This window comes from Buteo buteo, chromosome 15 (assembly GCF_964188355.1).
Source record: "Buteo buteo chromosome 15, bButBut1.hap1.1, whole genome shotgun sequence".
Lineage (NCBI taxonomy): Eukaryota > Metazoa > Chordata > Aves > Accipitriformes > Accipitridae > Buteo > Buteo buteo.
Window position 1 is genome coordinate 1,891,913 of NC_134185.1, and position 16,831 is coordinate 1,908,743.

General features: G+C 36.9%; 1 protein-coding gene across 1 annotated transcript in view; it reads right to left on the reverse strand.

Annotated features, from left to right (window-relative positions):
- Positions 1-16,831, reverse strand: part of EYS (eyes shut homolog) — an 810,501-nt gene that overhangs the window by 465,832 nt on the left and 327,838 nt on the right. The window contains exon 23 of the mRNA XM_075046421.1: positions 6,568-6,827. Within this exon, the coding sequence (XP_074902522.1) occupies positions 6,568-6,827 (260 nt within the window). The remainder of the gene's footprint in view (positions 1-6,567; positions 6,828-16,831) is intronic.

Consider the following 16,831-nt stretch of genomic DNA (forward strand, 5'->3'; position numbering starts at 1 on the left):
AGGAAAAAAAGGAAGGTAAAAGCACGGTAACTTGGGCTGTGGCATGCTAGTTCAATCTTCACTACTAGACCTGGTTACATCAAGTAGACAGCAATCACTAACACACACACACACACACAAAAATAATCAGGAGTTGCTCTTCTGACACACCTGACACTCCAGTGCCACTGAGTAAGAGCAGAAAAGATGGTAACATGTTTCTCCAACTCTGGTTTGATTAAGAAATTGGAAGGCATAGTGAATACGAGAGACCAGGACCACAGGACCATTTGTAGCCAACTTCCTCATGTGTGACTTCTCATTTATTTGTAATATTTGACATTTCTGAAACTAAGTTTCGTTACACAGCAGAAGGCTATGTCAATGGGCCAGGGAAATGGGACTTCACTGAAAAGTAGCACAGTGAAAGTAAACCTGTGTAATATTATAAATAACTCAAAGATATACAGACAGTTTTTAGTTTTATAAGGTAATCGGAAAAGGGTGTGAAGCTAACATAAAGTAAAACTTAAGAAATACTAACAGAACTTATATGGAATAGCTTCTTACTCTTTTGTGATACTACATAACATCTGAGCAAGCATCTTTAAAATAAAAAAAACAAACCACAGTTGTCAGATTAAAATACATAAAAAAGAAAAATGGAGGGCATTCATCATTCTGCTCCTGCCTGTCGGTCCCACTTGGTTATGGATGTTTTATAGTCTTTTTGAAGTAAATAGTACTGAAGTAAATGCATAAAGCACCATTTAGACACATTTTTGATTGCAGTAGTACACATTTTTCCAGCCCATAGCAAAATATAGCTACCTTGAAAAGACATAAAATAAGTAAACGTACAGCAGGCATGCTACTTTATCTATTATTCCTACAAACAGAGAAAAAATACTGTTTTCATCACAAAATTTTACTGGCTATCTACTACATTATGAAATAAGCAATCTATGTGTTCAATTTACTATTGAATATTGTCTTTTTAACTGACAAATTAACTCGGTCCTTTTTATAAAAAAAGTCAATCCTTTCTTAATGATGTATACTGTTAAAAATTTACACAGAACGATTTACATGATTTTCTGATGCACAATGAAAACTTCTGAACTCACACAGCAACTTCTTCTAAGGAATTTTAAACCTTTCTAGCAATTTTTACAGAAGATTTCAGCGAAAAATCCTGCTTTCAACTACAACAGTTAATCAAATACTCAAATCTGCTTAAAAGGACCTGAAAAATACTAGCAGTGTTATTTAGCTTTATTTCATTCATAATTTCTGCATGTCTGTGTTGTAGTATGATTATAATTTACGAAGCTTGTACAAAGGATGTTTCAATAAAAGCACATGTTAATAAGCCAATTTTAATTCACTCCTGATAAATGTTCTCAGAGTAAATTACAAAAATAAAGAAGTGTAACACTGAAAAGCACTCATACAAACCGGAGAGGTCAAGCTTCAAAACTTATACTGCAATGTTAGGATTAAAATACTTGTAAAATGTTTACTTTATGAATATATTTGGACAGACACCAATCATATTACTTTCAAATCCAAAAGAATACTTCAAATGCTCATACTTAAGTGGAACTGGTTTAAGGAATTACCTTGGTAGTTTATTTATATAGTGCTTGTTGAAGCTATGAGATACCTCATGGGTCTAACATGCATGGACTCATGTCATTCTTGTTTTTTACACGATAGTCAAGCGCAATTTAAAGGATAATGTAATACATTAGATTATTTTGGATAAGTTACAACTGCTGCCACATGTAGCTGTGATCTTCTGGGATACTTAAGCTAAAATTAATGTATGGATGTACTTTTTACAGTAATGTAGACATGTTTCCAAATTATTTCATGTGTTGTGAGAGGAAAGAAAAAAAGACAATGGGGGGAAACTGACTTAAAATGTTTAACATATCAGACATACTACCGAAACAAACATTTTCCAGCTGCAAAGCAATTGCAGTGTGTAAAAAAAGCATTCACTTAATGCAGCCAGCAAAACTTTACTTGTTTATACTGTGAATAAAATTAATTTGTTTGAATTATACAACACAATTTTTATTTTAAGCAAATTATTTTGCAAAGTGGTACACTACTGGAAAGCCTGAAAATATGTACGGTGCTGTAATATATTGTTACTGTAGCAATATTTAGTACTGTGTGTAAGAAAGTAATAAGCACATTTAAATGCAACTACTTGCTGCCTTTGCTACTGCCAATCAGTCAAACTGCAGATCCAAACTGTAAATCAGTAGCACATGTAAATGATTTGATGTAGCTCTCCAGCCATATACTTTACAAGGTAGCCTTTCCACATGTCAAACCGGAGTGATACATAAAAAATGCAGGTTTTGACCTTAGTGCTTTTCATGTGGAAAACCTGCAAGTTTTCTGAACTCGGTTCAAACCATTCTGAAGATCTAAATGAAAAGATGCTTCTAATCAATGGGGAAGAGCAAATGGCACACATTATCACTTGTGAATACAGAATTCCATTAGGTACCTGCTCAAAATTTTCAATATTGAATTCAAGAAACAAGTGGCTTGCTTTTTTCTAGGTGGCCAGTATAAAGGCTAGACAAACACCACTGTAAAGTCTGACAAACAAAAAAAAGTTTTTCTTTGTCAAACATATCTGACAGTATTTTTCCTGCCACATTAGAGAAACTGAAGATGTAAACAAAGTCTCATTGGTATTGCCACCTATCCACATTTTTTTTTTCTTTTTTAAATCATAGGCAGACAGTACATCAGTTAAACCATTTATTTGTCATTTCAGGGAAAATATATAGGTTTTTTTGAGGAAGTGAAATATATCTCAGGAATGTTAACAGGTTTCATAGTAACAGATAGCAATTTCAAGACTTTCAGAAATTAAGGGAGATGAAAAACAATTGAAAATCATTGCAGTTCTTTTTGTTAGACAATTTAAGTTTATTTCTGTATATTTTTAACAGTTCAGGTAGCATGAAAGTGACTTTAATAATATGAGGTCTAAAAATACCCGTGTTCTATGGAGAATGTCACAAAAGCAGTTCATCTAATCTTAAACCCTAGTTTTCTCATACTCAACATTAGCACTAGTGGGTGTGACAGTATGCTCAAATTTGCTTGAAAATTATGTGCAGGCAGAATGATACCTTCATTTTAGTTTACAGCAATTCCAACATCCCATCATAGTTTTGCTGTCAATGGATGAAGCATTAAATGCTGTTGCTTAAGATGGGACAGTTCTTATAGTTCCTTCTGTTTCTCTGAAATATGAGAAACTACTACTGCGTGTCTCAACTCTGCTTATGGGACTTCTGTGAGCTGCAAAGTGCAGGAATATGCAGAGTGTAGAAGCTACACATCTGTTGTTACAGTTATGGTCGTTTTCATCTCTGTATTCCACTGCAGAGAAATATTACAGTACTTACCTCTGCAGATAACACAAAGGAGTAATGGGATTCTTTCCCTGTAAGCTCTCTACTGTTTTATTCATCAGCACAGTATCACGGATTGTATTTGTCTCCTTACTGTGAACCATTTAGGAACCAATATTTGCAAGTAGCAGAGATATCACAATAGCCCCGTAATCATTAGTATAGGTATTTAGGTTATTCAGTATAACATAGGTAGGTACACGTATCACAATCAAAGGTGTGTGAAATATTAGACAGGGTAAAAAGGCTATTTCCCTTTGTGAATTGTGTAGGCATTTGTCTGAGAAAGAAACTGGCACTGAAGGACTCAGAAACCTGACAATGGCAATCACCAATTTATGTAACTTCTGTTCTTTAGTATCTACTTATTTCTGCTTGACACTATAAATTTTGTACATTAGGATTAATTTTCACTTAGTCTTATTTGAGACACGGGCTGAAAAATATTTTGTCTCCATTCAAACTTCTAGCTGTAAGATGCTATAGACCAAATAAAAACAATCATTAGCATGCTAGGACAAAGGGTATTAAAAAAGGTGTCACAGGAAAGAGTTATTGACAGTAGTCTGACAAAAGGGGTCAGAAAGTCCTAGAAAGAACTGTTTAAAACAAGGACTTCAGAAATTACCTTTAAGCACCAAGAGAGGAACCATAAAGTCTTGCTTTTGGAAAGAGAACTTGAAAGATAAAGCAAAAATAGGATGGCTAATTCCAGTACAAAGCGTAGCTATTGTTTCTCCTTAGAGATGACACAGTAATCTCCGTAGACCTCATTAACACATTTCCCTGGAACAAGACACATAATTTCCCTACACCCTAAAACATGGTTGTAACCTTATGACCTAAGCAATTCCTCTTTCATGAACCAGTTTTTCAGCTTCTCAGGTTCTACCTTTCTATCTTTAAAGATAAAATGAGTGCAAATAAGATGACAAAGCTTTTGAATACTTGTGCACTATAATGACACAAATTGGTGCTCTCCATTCTTTTGTTTTACTCCTCTCCAAAACTGTGGGCTTCCCAGAACTATGTAGATAAAAAAATAAAATCTCTACAGAAATAATAATCCAGGCAACTGGTAAGGAATTCAGCCCATCTATCATCTGAAGAAATAGTCCTAAGCTGCCTGTATAGTCAGATGGACACAAGTACTTCTATAGCATTAGCCGTTTGACTCTGTATGTCTGCTTTTGGGTGAAAGGCATTACCTCAGAAAACTGCCTCTTTCTCTTCACTGGCTGTAAATGGAGCATAGGTGGTCCTCCTCAACATATACTGCTTATACCTGTATGTATACCTCCTCAATGTAATACTGCGGACATCTACATCTGGTCAAGTTAATCCAGACTTTCGGGTGTATTAGTTTCAATAATAATTACATTATTTCATTGATTTAATTTCCCTTCGGAGTTTCCCAACTCAATAAAATGCTATTGAACTAACACAAATGCTGACCAAATAACCCATATTTTTGAATAGGGTAGGTAAAGCTTTCGGATGAACACTCTCTCTCTATGCAATATATAATGGATTTACACATATGTTTCTTGAGAATTTTCCCAAACTAAAGGTAAGCAGACTATTGCAATAAGGAGACTACACAAGCATCCTGAGCTGATGATATTACTTGGACTAATGAAGATCTACATCTAATTTTAAAGAAAGAGATTAATTTCTACCTTCTATTATAAGAAACAAGAATTCTAAAAACCCTCCGAATTCAACAACCTTGTCCTTCCCTCCCTGTCTTTATGTCAGCAACAACTTATCTGCATTCCTACTAACCTTGCCTTGCTTTAGCTCCTAGATATATCTACTAATAATTCTCACAGAATAATAAATCACTGTTAAAAATATCTGTTATTAGGAAACACTAGGTGTTTTCTGGCCCATGGTTTATGTTAGCAAATTCTTTTTTTGTCTTGTTAATTCTCTGTAATATTTATGTGCTTCTATTTCCCCAGGTTTCACATTTGTCCATGATAACTGTTACCTTTTGTATTCTTGAGAAACTGTGCACAAAAATGTTTTGAAAAGACGACTTTTCTGAAGAATGTTAAGAAAAGACTTGAACATGTATGTCTCTCTACAGATCATTTCTGAAAAAGGTTCCAAAATCAATACGTTGTATTAAAAGCTGTTTTTAAAAAGCAGCTTTTCTAAAAGCTGCTTCAATAAGCAACTTGCATACCTCCCCAGTGACTTTTTTTAACTCAACAACTTGTGGTAACCTTTACCTTAATAGTAAAAAACCCAAGCGATACATACTGCTGACTTACCTCTGTATCTTTGCAACTCAGTAAACAAAGAGTAATACTATTGTGGTGTAACACCACAATTAATACCTTTGCTATTATTGGTCGTACACCCCTACCATTTATAGGTACAAAAGTGATGACTCCAAAATCCTGCCTAAATTCCAAATTCAGTAATTGTACTCTCCCTACTTAAATTTTCACTGCAGTTTTAATTAGTTAATGTATTCTTCAATTCCTATGCAGAATTGCCTAGTAATGTTCTGCACAGTTAAACTGTTGCTTCGTTCCACCTTAGCAGTTCTTGTACATCGAGGGAGAAATCGTGTCTTTTAAGCCATGGCCCAGGAAAGCTGTCAGCACCTGTTGTGATTTTGCTTGTTGTGCATACGGAGAGCAATCCACTCTATCCATTAGGCAGGGGAAGATTACTCCCCTGACGTGCCAGGCCTTCCTGACAGCTCAGTGGGAAAAGGAACCATTTCCAACTTGCTCCCATTTTTGTATTTCTAACAATTTGCATATATTTTGTCTATTTCTGCCTGTCTGTTTTGTCAATTTAGTTTGTCAGCTCTGCTGGCCAGGTGCACGTGTATCACTATGTTGTTATAACAATTGGCTCAGAAATAGTAATTCTCAGTGCTGGAATCTGAACAGCCATAGATTTAATAAGTACTGTAAGAAATTAATAGTAAGCAAACTGGCAGCTATCTTAGCAGTCTTTTAACATAACCGATAGACCTGCTGTAATTCACAAAGGTTTTATGTACTTTGAAAGGTATACATTGTTACTTTCACTGAAGACAGCATTAAATTCAACACACATTTGCAACTTTTCTGCAGCACATGAGACAACAGAGAAGATCAACTATACCAGTTCTTACCTGTTTTGCAAATGCACATTGGATTTCCATCAACTTGTGCCAAGCAGGTTGAATTGTTTATGCATGGATTATAAGGCAGCTCACAGGGACTGAAGCGCTGATGGCAGAAGTCACCAGTATAAAATGGAGGACAAATGCATACAAACTGTCCTTGCTTAACAGATTCATAACAGGTGGCTCCATTCAAGCATGGTTCAGAATCACATTCATTTATATCTTCACTGCAGTCTGGCCCTGTCCACCCTGCTGTACAAGTGCATCTGGAAAAAAAAAAATAAAAAATTGAATGGTGGCAGGCTGAAAAAAATCAACAACTTAACCCAATCAGTTCCAACTATTTCTATTAAAAAAAAATAAAAATCAAGAATCTTTTTCTGTGCATATCTTTTTTTCTGCCAGTTTTATTCATATTTTAGTCTGATACAAGCTATACTCAGGTTGTTCTCCCACAATTTATTTGAGCAAAAGCAAAATGACTTATTCTGAATTACAGGATTTATCCACTTGGAGAACTACCTGGTTTAGTTAATGCTGACAGAATCATCTGTGGATCGTCAAGCTGAAACACCACCACAAATTATCAAATGTGGAATGTAAATTTCGTTAAGCTTTAGGATTAGAAAGGCATCTTTTCACATGTGTGAAACTACTAAGTAGGTACTTCAGTGTTTGGGATGAAATGTGCCAGGTAGCATTCAGTACGCTTTTAAGAAAGAAGGTAGGAGGTTAAAGGCACTATAAATGATAGAAGAGTCCTATTTTCATGATCTTCCTCTTTTTTGTATGCTCCTGTGAAGACTTGTCATTGACAACACAGAAGAAAAAACTTGAGACCAAAATCTAAATTACATCTGATTGTAAAGAATCTATCTTCATGAATTAGGTAAATACCTATTTTTATTTACAACATGAATATGATGATGAGGTTCTAAAAATTCAAAGGTAACAATTTGCTAATGATCTCAAAGTTTGCAGAGAAAATTTCCTCATTAGCTGCAACAAAAGAAGGCTCTGTGTCCTTTAAAAGGCATACATCCTCGTTACTTGCACTGAAGATAGAATTCAATTCAACATACATTTGCAACTATTTTGCAGGACAACACACAATACAAAAGATTAACTATACCAGCTCTTACCTGTTTTGACTGATACTGATTTCAGGCATTAAACCATTCAAATACAGCTTCATAGTTCTAATTTGATAAAAGCAATTGTTCTTAAAAAACAAACAGCTCATTCATTGGAGAGTCAATTACATAGTTCTGTTCTGTAAGGCACAGGTACTGTTTGCCACACAGAAGGCAAACTTGGCCCCTTTAAAACAAACACAGTGTTTTCTTTGGAATTTTTAATGTTCTGTTTGATTGATTTGTGAGGTATCATTTCCATGTCACATGAAATGAAATGGATATTATTAAGGAAATTTACCATTTGAAAGTCACAAGTATTTTAGCAATAAGGATTCAAAAATCAGGTTACTGTATGTTTTTCATGGGAAGACAAACAGTTGTAACTATCAAAAGCCATTCAGGTATTCTTAAAGTAACTATGACAAAAATCACATTTCAGTGTGATGGTTACAAATAAATACATTTTGTTACTCTGTGTTTATACACAACAAACATACCTGCTTTTGCTATACATGGTAGCATCAATTTAGTATCTAGAGGCAATACCCACTGAGTAACACTGAGTACCAGTGCACCCACTACTCAGCACTTTGTTTAATTTTCTCCTAAGTAGTCAATCTATAAAAGTACAAGCCTCCATTACAAATTAAGTATCTCCAAATCACTGACACTGGACATAGTAGAACACTTTGTCCCAACAGATCAGAACAAGTATTTTAGATGTTAATTGTTTTACAGCTGCTTCTTTTTTTCTTGGCTTCATTTATGAAGTTCTGAATAAGTTACTACCAATGAACTATTGTAGAGTGGTATGTACTACCTTGTCTGTGCTCCATTCATAGCTTGGAAAGCTCATTAAATGGAGAGCCTTTCAAGTCATATTAGGAGAATGGCGTTCAGTTCTTGACTGGTCCAACTCTTACAGGTGTATCTGAGGTGCAGAGGAGCAAACATAAAACACGTTCCATTCCCTTCTTTTCCCTAACAAGTTTCATAACTGCCTTTGAGTTATCACAACTATTCTGTCTGGCCACAGGGAACATTACATCACAGAGAGATCACTGAAACACAGCAGTTATCTAGACTATGCAACTAGCCAGTCCTACCCTGGCTTCATGCTAGCTACCAACTGAGATGCAAAGAAAAGTCAATATTAATGCAAAGACGACAATTAACATCTAAAAAAAAAAAAGTAATACATGCTTTACATAAGATAGTCATTGCTCAACTTCTTTCTGTTCTCTTACCAACTTGTAAACTCAGGATAAAAGGTTCTAATACTGGTACCAAAATACAACTAAAGTTTTCATCTACCTTCTAAAAAGAAAAATGTAAATATGGCAGATGTTCTGCATGCAACTTTTTGTTTATTCCTGAATCATTTAGAAGTCATACAAACTTTTTTGAACTTATTTGCCGGTATTTGGTGTTTAAATAATGCCAAGTCTTATAAAGGCAATCTAAAAGTGCAAGTTACATATAAATAAAAACTACCATATTAATCAAACATTAGTCAAAATCTCTTTAAGCATGAGAGTTTGCTATTACATATAATTTTCTCTGCTGTATTCTGTAGAAATATATTCAGAACTTTTTAAGAAAATGTGTAAGTCTAAAAGACATGTTTAGTCTAAAACTTACACAAATCTAAAAAACCATAAATCTAAAAGACATATTTATACGTATGAGTTACTTTAGGTATCTGAAACAATCTTATCATCACTAAAGTCATAAAATTAAAGACATTTTCTCTTAAGAACAAGCAAAATCGCTATCTTTATTAACATAGTTGTAAATTCTGAAGCTAAAGTTTTTACAAGGCCTTTCTTAAAAGAATTTTGGCATTTATGAAAAAATTACAAAATTACAAAAATTAATTCCCTAAATAAGGCATATCATATATTTCCAGATTAACTATGAAAACATTTGACTTACTTATATTACACAATTAAGCAAACAGCATCTTATCCTTTCATATCCTAATTGCATACTTGTTTTTGTAACTTTTATGAACAACAAGAGGATAACTCTTCAGAAACATCAGTGTCCTGGTGTAAGGTGACACTCTACCAGCTACTAGAAAGAAAATTAACTCTATCCCAGCCAAAACCAGGACAATCAAGTATAGTCATATCCCACTCTTTCTGTTCTATATTTTGTACCAAGTTTTCAGAAAATACCAGTCAAAGCATTTGCCTTTGCCACAGATACAGCTGTTTCTACAGAAACAAATGCAATATTCAAGATGGAGCAGAACTGTTTTTTCTTTAGTGCTTCAGTCATAGCAACAGTAATCCTAAACTGAACCCTCAGATACACTGTGCCCATCATTCACCTGCCTCTTTATTTGACAGGATCTTGATGAGAAATGGCAAGATGTTCAGTGAAGTTCAGCTCAGCTTGTTAGCTATACAATACATGCAACAATGGTCCATTCTACAGTAAGAAATTATCTTGTCTAGCGCATTCAGTCAAAGCAATTAACAGCCTGAAAAACCTCAGTGCTCAGTAACGAATTTATTCCTTGTAAGCTAGAGGCTACAGGACCATCTGAAGTAGTAAAATGAGAGCTTGCTTTCAATACATGCACAGCTTTGAATTTAAAGCACTACCACACACCACAAAGCTCCAAAGACATACGCTTCCAGTCACCACAGAGACTTCAAATATTCATTTTTCTCTCTCTTTCCTCCCACAAACATCTGTCTTCTTTTACTCTCTGAAAGCTTAATGAACTCTTTGTTCCTCAGACAGCTATCTGACCCATCTTACACACTCCACCAGCTTTCACCTGCAAAAGCCCTGTTACAAGTTTCTCTCTGATGTTCTTCTGGTGCTACTAGTTCTCCACTCTCACGTGTCCCTCCTAGATTTCTCCTCAAATTTCCACCCACATTTCTCCTCCTCTCCCCTGAATTCCTCTGAGCCCCTCTTTACCATCACTTCCACTGCTCCTTCTCTACTTTCTTCCTAAAGCTCTCCACTTGTAACCAACCAAATGTGACCGAGATTAACTAATTAGAGAGGTCAAGACGGGTAGCAGCCTGGGCTGCACTGCTCATGGCCTGATGGGATTCACAATCTTGAGGGATATGGGCAAGCTGATGAGTAGAGTAAGGACCCTGAATTTTAGGAGAGCAAACTTTCAGTTGTTTTAAGAAATTAGCTGATGGGATCCCCTAGGAAACTGCCCTCCAGGATAAAGGAGCTGAACAGAGCTGGCAGATCTTTAACGATATTTTTCTTAGAGCACAGCAGCTCTTGATTTCCACATGCAAGAAACCAGGCAAGGCAGGCAGGAGACCAGCACAGCTTAGTAAGGACCTCCTGGACAAACTGAAGTGTAAGAAGGAAACACACAGGTAACAAGGGACATGTATCCTGGGAAGAATACAGGATGCTACCCAGATGTGTAGGGATGGGATTAGGAAAGCTAAGGCACATTTGGAGCTGAATTTGGTAAGAGATGCAAGGAGTAGCAAGAAGGGCTTTTACAGGTATGTTGGCCAGAGAAGGAAGATTAAAGAAAATGTATCTCCACGATAAATAAAGACAGGAGAACTGGTGACAACCGGCATGGAGGAGAAGGCTGAAGTACTCAACAATATTTTGCCTCCGTTTTCAATGCTAATCTCTCTTCCCACATCTCTCAAGCCTCTGAACCTCATGGCAGGGACTGGGGGAATGAAGTCTTTCCAATCCTAGGTCAGGTTTGAGATCACCTGAGGAACCTGAACACACCTAATGGGCCTTATCTATTCAGCTCTGGGGTCCCCAGTATCATAAAGACATTGACCTGTTGGAGCGAGTCCAGAGGATTGTCACAAAAATGCCTATGGAGAAAGGCTGAGAGAGTTGGGCTTACTCAGCCTGGAGAAGAGAAAGCTCTGGGGAGACCTTATTGTAAGCCTTTCAGTAATTAAAGGGAGTGTATAAGAAAGCCAGAGAGAGACTTTTTACCAGGGCCTGTAGTGACAGAACAAGGCCAACTGTTTTAAACTGAAACAGTAGATTCAGATTGGACATAAGAAATAATTTTTTTAACAATAAAGGTGGTGAGACACTGGAACAGGTTGCTCGGAGAAGCTGCGGATGCCCCATCCCTGGAAGTGTTCCAAGGCCAGGTTGAACAGGATGGGGCTTTGAACAATTTGATCTAGTGGAAGATCTCCCTGCCCCACGGCAGGGGGGTTGGACAAGATGGTCTTTAAAGGTCCCTTCCAACCCAAACCACTCCATGATTCTCTGATTCTATGACTTTTGCCACTGCCTGGATAAGGCCCTCGGCTGTGCGCTGACCCGGCAGCGCAGGGGCTCGTCCTCTCCGTGGCCTGAGCTGGGTGTCACTGGTTTAACTCCTGCGCTGAGGCCTGCTGCCTGCCCTGCTCCAGCTTCAGCTCTGGGAACAGTCCCTCCAGGAGGGGTGACACCCCCGCCACCTGCAGTCACTACCTGGCAAACCACAGCCCTTTGTGTCGGGGGTCTGGGGGCCACAGCCAGGCTGCAGCTGGCAGGGCAGGAGAAGGAAGTGGGCTGTGACAACCCAAGACTGAGGGTGAAACTAGCTGCTTAATCTGTTCCGCACTGCAAAAGTAATATTAGCTTTTATTCTGCTCTTTTTTTATATACTCCTAATATGGGACATATATAGTAATCTTTATGAATAGCAGCAGTGGGGTAGAATTTTTAAATGATTGAGGCAAAGTCATAAAGGATAATAATGGCAAAGACTAAAATTCCTAATTCTTTTATTGCTGTGGTTAAGAAGGCAGGACAAATTAACTCCTGAAATAAAAACGCTGCGTTATAAACTTGCTCACTCATTGCCCTTTTCTGAGGTGTGCCAGAAAACTTGTGGTTGATGTAAATAACAGGAAGATCCTTTTCCATACCAGTGCTTTCTACTTCAAGCTCCTGAATCAAGACATACATTTCAGTGCAGGTGTACAACCAATGCCCAAGGTCCACTTGAATGTTGTAAGGAGTGCTGGCCACTGTGAAAGTACTGCAGTATCTCAGCTTAGGGGACCATCATTTTTTTAGGAATGGCATGTCTTGTTGGTTGCATTTGTCTTGAGCAATTCTTAAGTTAAAAATGAAGTAAAACCACATATATTTAATTGTGCTTTAGATAAATTCCAGATGTGTTTAGATGCCGTCCCAGTCAACAATGGTATGTCAGTAGGTCAGATGTAAGCCTTTCAGCTTTGCCTTTGAGAAATACTAGGGCATCCTTCATTATTACAGTTCATTATGTTTGGACTTGATGATCTTAAAGGTCCTTTGTAACTTAACGATACTATGATTCTGTGATTACAATATCATCCTTGATTATTACAATTACTACAATAGTCATCATCACTTTTTGTAAACTGAGTTATCAATCTGAGCATAGAGACTAAACTATCCTCTCATCTTCTCAATTCAGCACAAAGAAGTGGTATTATGACTGCTGTGTTAGTCAATAAGGAAGTTCAGCTCCTTGGGCTGTCAATATGACAATGGGAAGTTTCATTAGCAGTGAAATAAACAATAGCTTGGTTTGATTTTAGTGACAAAGGTCAGGGCATAAAACAACTAAACAAAGGAAGAAATAGTCAGGAAGCTCATCCATTATCCAGCGGTTTTGATTCCTCAATACACTCATGTCTGTCATGGCCAAGCGATAAATATCTTTCCAAACTGTGTAAATGTGTAGAGCAAGAAAGCGGGTACATAGGAAGAAATATCACCTTGTCCCCTCTCACCTCTCTCCAATGGATTAATCAGTGAGTAAAAAGCAATTTGCCTTTCACAGAGTAAATTGATAGGTTGAGTATCAATTTCACAATTAGGTTATAAAAGAAATTCCATCTGCCTTTATCAGCTGTTAGAATAATGATAGGAAGCTGAAATTAAGGAAAACAAAATTGTTACCTCTGTCATACATACACCTACCATTTCTTAATTTAACAGAGATGTAGATGCTGGCTTATGGGAAGTATATGCACCACCTGCAGTCTTCAAGTTGAATGTGAAAAGGTGGCTAGGAAAGCATAGATAAAATACTTGGGGAATGGTACCAGGTAATAACAGACATGCACAGATGAACTCTTTATTGCACGCCTAATCATTCTAAGTCTCTGAGAAGTTTGCATCATGGAATGCAAAATACATGTAATAGTACAATGACTAATAATATAGTGCATGAACTGTAAATGCAATGGACCTTGCTACCATTACACCTCAGAAATAAAATTAATCTGTAAAAGAACACTACAGTAAAATCTACACTATGTCCTAAGATACTTGGTCAAACTGGCTGAAACAACTTTCACTCTTCTCCTCTGTTCACATGCTGTATGAAGGTTGCTGAATACCACAGAAGTCAACACATTTCCTCGGTTAATGCTACTATCTGTAAAACAATCTATTATTATTCTGAATATATTGCTTCTCAAACTGTTTACACACTTTGACCAACTGATGTTCTGTGTATTATCTATTCAATAACAGCAAAGCAAAAGCACTGAATGAATATAAGCTAGAGTTCGATCCCAATAGCCATTGCCAGTATCTAAAAGGAACCATATATTGCTAGTGTTTGTCCATTAGTTCAGTAGGAATGTGAATATTGTTGAGCACTGGAAGTTGTTTAAGCAGCAGAACATCAATCCAAGTCTCACATTTCAGCAATTCATGTTCCACTAATGGAAGAAAATATCAAGAACTTCTGCAGAAGACATGTAGCATACCATTGCAAAGGCATCTGTAGTGATCCAGACCAGAATACCATTGCATATCAAGCGGTTAGTGATCCACTAACAGTTAACCTGAGTAGGCACGTAGTCTGCTGTGCTGTGCTATGTAGCATGCAGAGGTTGGCCTTGCAGCCTCTGTTGTGTTGCATGCATCCCTTGACCACTGATAAAATTTGTTGGCGAATTTTAACAGAGGAGTCTCAGTACAGCTGTGTGTCCTTGCCTTCATCTAAGACTGCAGCAACAAGTTCTCATGTAAACATCCCTTCTATTTAACAGTAGAAATGATGAATTCAATTGTTTTCTTGTAAGAAAATCCTGCGAGACCTCAAATAACCTGAATGGGGTAATCTTTTCATAGACAGACTCTGCATGGCATGCTGGCCCAGACAGAAAGCCCATCTGATGCTGCACAACCCTGGGTTCCCTGAAGGGACAGGAGATTACATACCATCTTCTTTATAGTGTTAGCTCCAATATATGGCATTCTAAGTGATACTGTAGAGTCTGAGTGCCTTTCTTAGTGGGATCATAATGAAACAGGACCTTCTGTTGCAAAATGTCACCTTAGTCCCATTTTAGAAAAATAATAAAGACGGGTGCCTGAGTGTCACTGGTTGCACCTATGCAGCAGAAGCTGTCTTCTTCGCACTGCCCATGCAGGACATGTGGTTCTGTGCTGGGATGACATAGAAGAAAGGAAGGTGCCAAAGGCTATGCCCCCACAGTATGGCACAAATAAGAGATGATGTGTGAAGCTAAAGAGTTGGTACAGACCCAGCATAAACACTATATATGTTTTGCCTGGTTTACTTCACACTAGTTCCAGTCTTGCATTATGGACTAAATATCCAGCCGTATTTGTATCATAAAGGATACACTCTGAGTGTATACTCTAATTTAGTTTCATCCAAGAAGATTCCAGTTTGTATGTATAGGATCATTTGACATTGCAAGCCAACCAAAGCATGGCAACTGGGAATGTCTAGGAGGTTTAGTTAAAAAAATCTACGTACAGTCTTAACTAAAACTCACCCTGGAGTAAGCTCCATTTCACCTAGACAGCTGAGGGATCTGGCCTTCAGAAACACTGCAGAGCACTCCAGCTAGGAATAGACTTGTCTTTCAAACACGCAATTCTAACCACTGAAAGTTTGTACATTATGACTTAAGCCACTTTGAAGATGCTGTTTTGTCAGTTGAGAAAAGTAAGTTACTTCGAAGCTCAGATCTCAGATGAGTTGAATGGCTTTCAGAAGGCATTTCTCCATCTACTTAGCTTCATTCGCTATAAAGAAAACAGTGGAGGTAGGCTTACAAACTTAGGGTTCTCTGTCAGATACATGAAGAACTATCTGGACCAAACCGCTTTCCTCAAATTTGAAAATACTATCTAACAGTCTAAATAATTCAGGTACTTTTGAAAATTCAATTGCATGGGTACGGTTATTTTTTTAAACTAAACTAAACCTTCTTCCATCCAACATGCTATGAATCCCTCATATTTCAGAGGCAGCTTTACTCTTTACTCCTTTACTAAAAAGGTAGTCCAACAGTAAACAGTTTCACACAAATTTCTCATAGAACTGAAGAAGAAATAGTTTTAAAGAGTTTTTTGGTGTGTGGATCTGGTAGAACTTACGTAATTTGAAGAACTATAACCATAATAATAAATACTTATTCCCTCTAGCTTTATGTATTCCCGAGCACTGAAAAAATAAAAATTGTAATTGTCTTTAAAAAAGCAGGTATAAAAATGAAGCATATCAGATATGGAACTGTCAATTTTCATCATGTCCTACTCAAAGCATGATACCATGAACAGAAGGCTCCACAGCAACTGCTTGATTTCTTAGTTTCTACTGTTTTCAAAAGCTAGATCTATGCTTTTAGAATATATTCCCGATGCACGTTAAAAAAGCTATTTGTATTTTCTCATTCTGAAGACAGATTGACACATCTTTTTCTCCTTTTCGGTTTCTGAATGAGAAATCAGAAGGGTTAACCCTTTTACATAGAAAACATGAAGTACAATACAAATATAATAAATAAAATCTGCAAATACAATATGCTGAACCCCTTTGGCTTGTTCTTAAAGCTGGAAATAGAAGTAGATATTTACCCCAAACCAGAGAAAAAGGATTTGGGAGGTACATTGCTGGAGAGGGAGATAAAAAGATTACGTTTCTGCTACTATAATAGCGTGTAAGTGTGCCTTTTGCATGTTTGATGCATACAGAAAAACTTCAGAAGGTTTAGGTAGTTTTCATTCCCTTGTAGTTTAATTGCTTCAGCCTTTTTATCTTTGTCCTTTTTCCCATTTTTTAGGAATAATTGTCTCTATACTGTATACTTTGCTCCCATAATCCTCTGCCCACATTCTTCCTTTTGGAA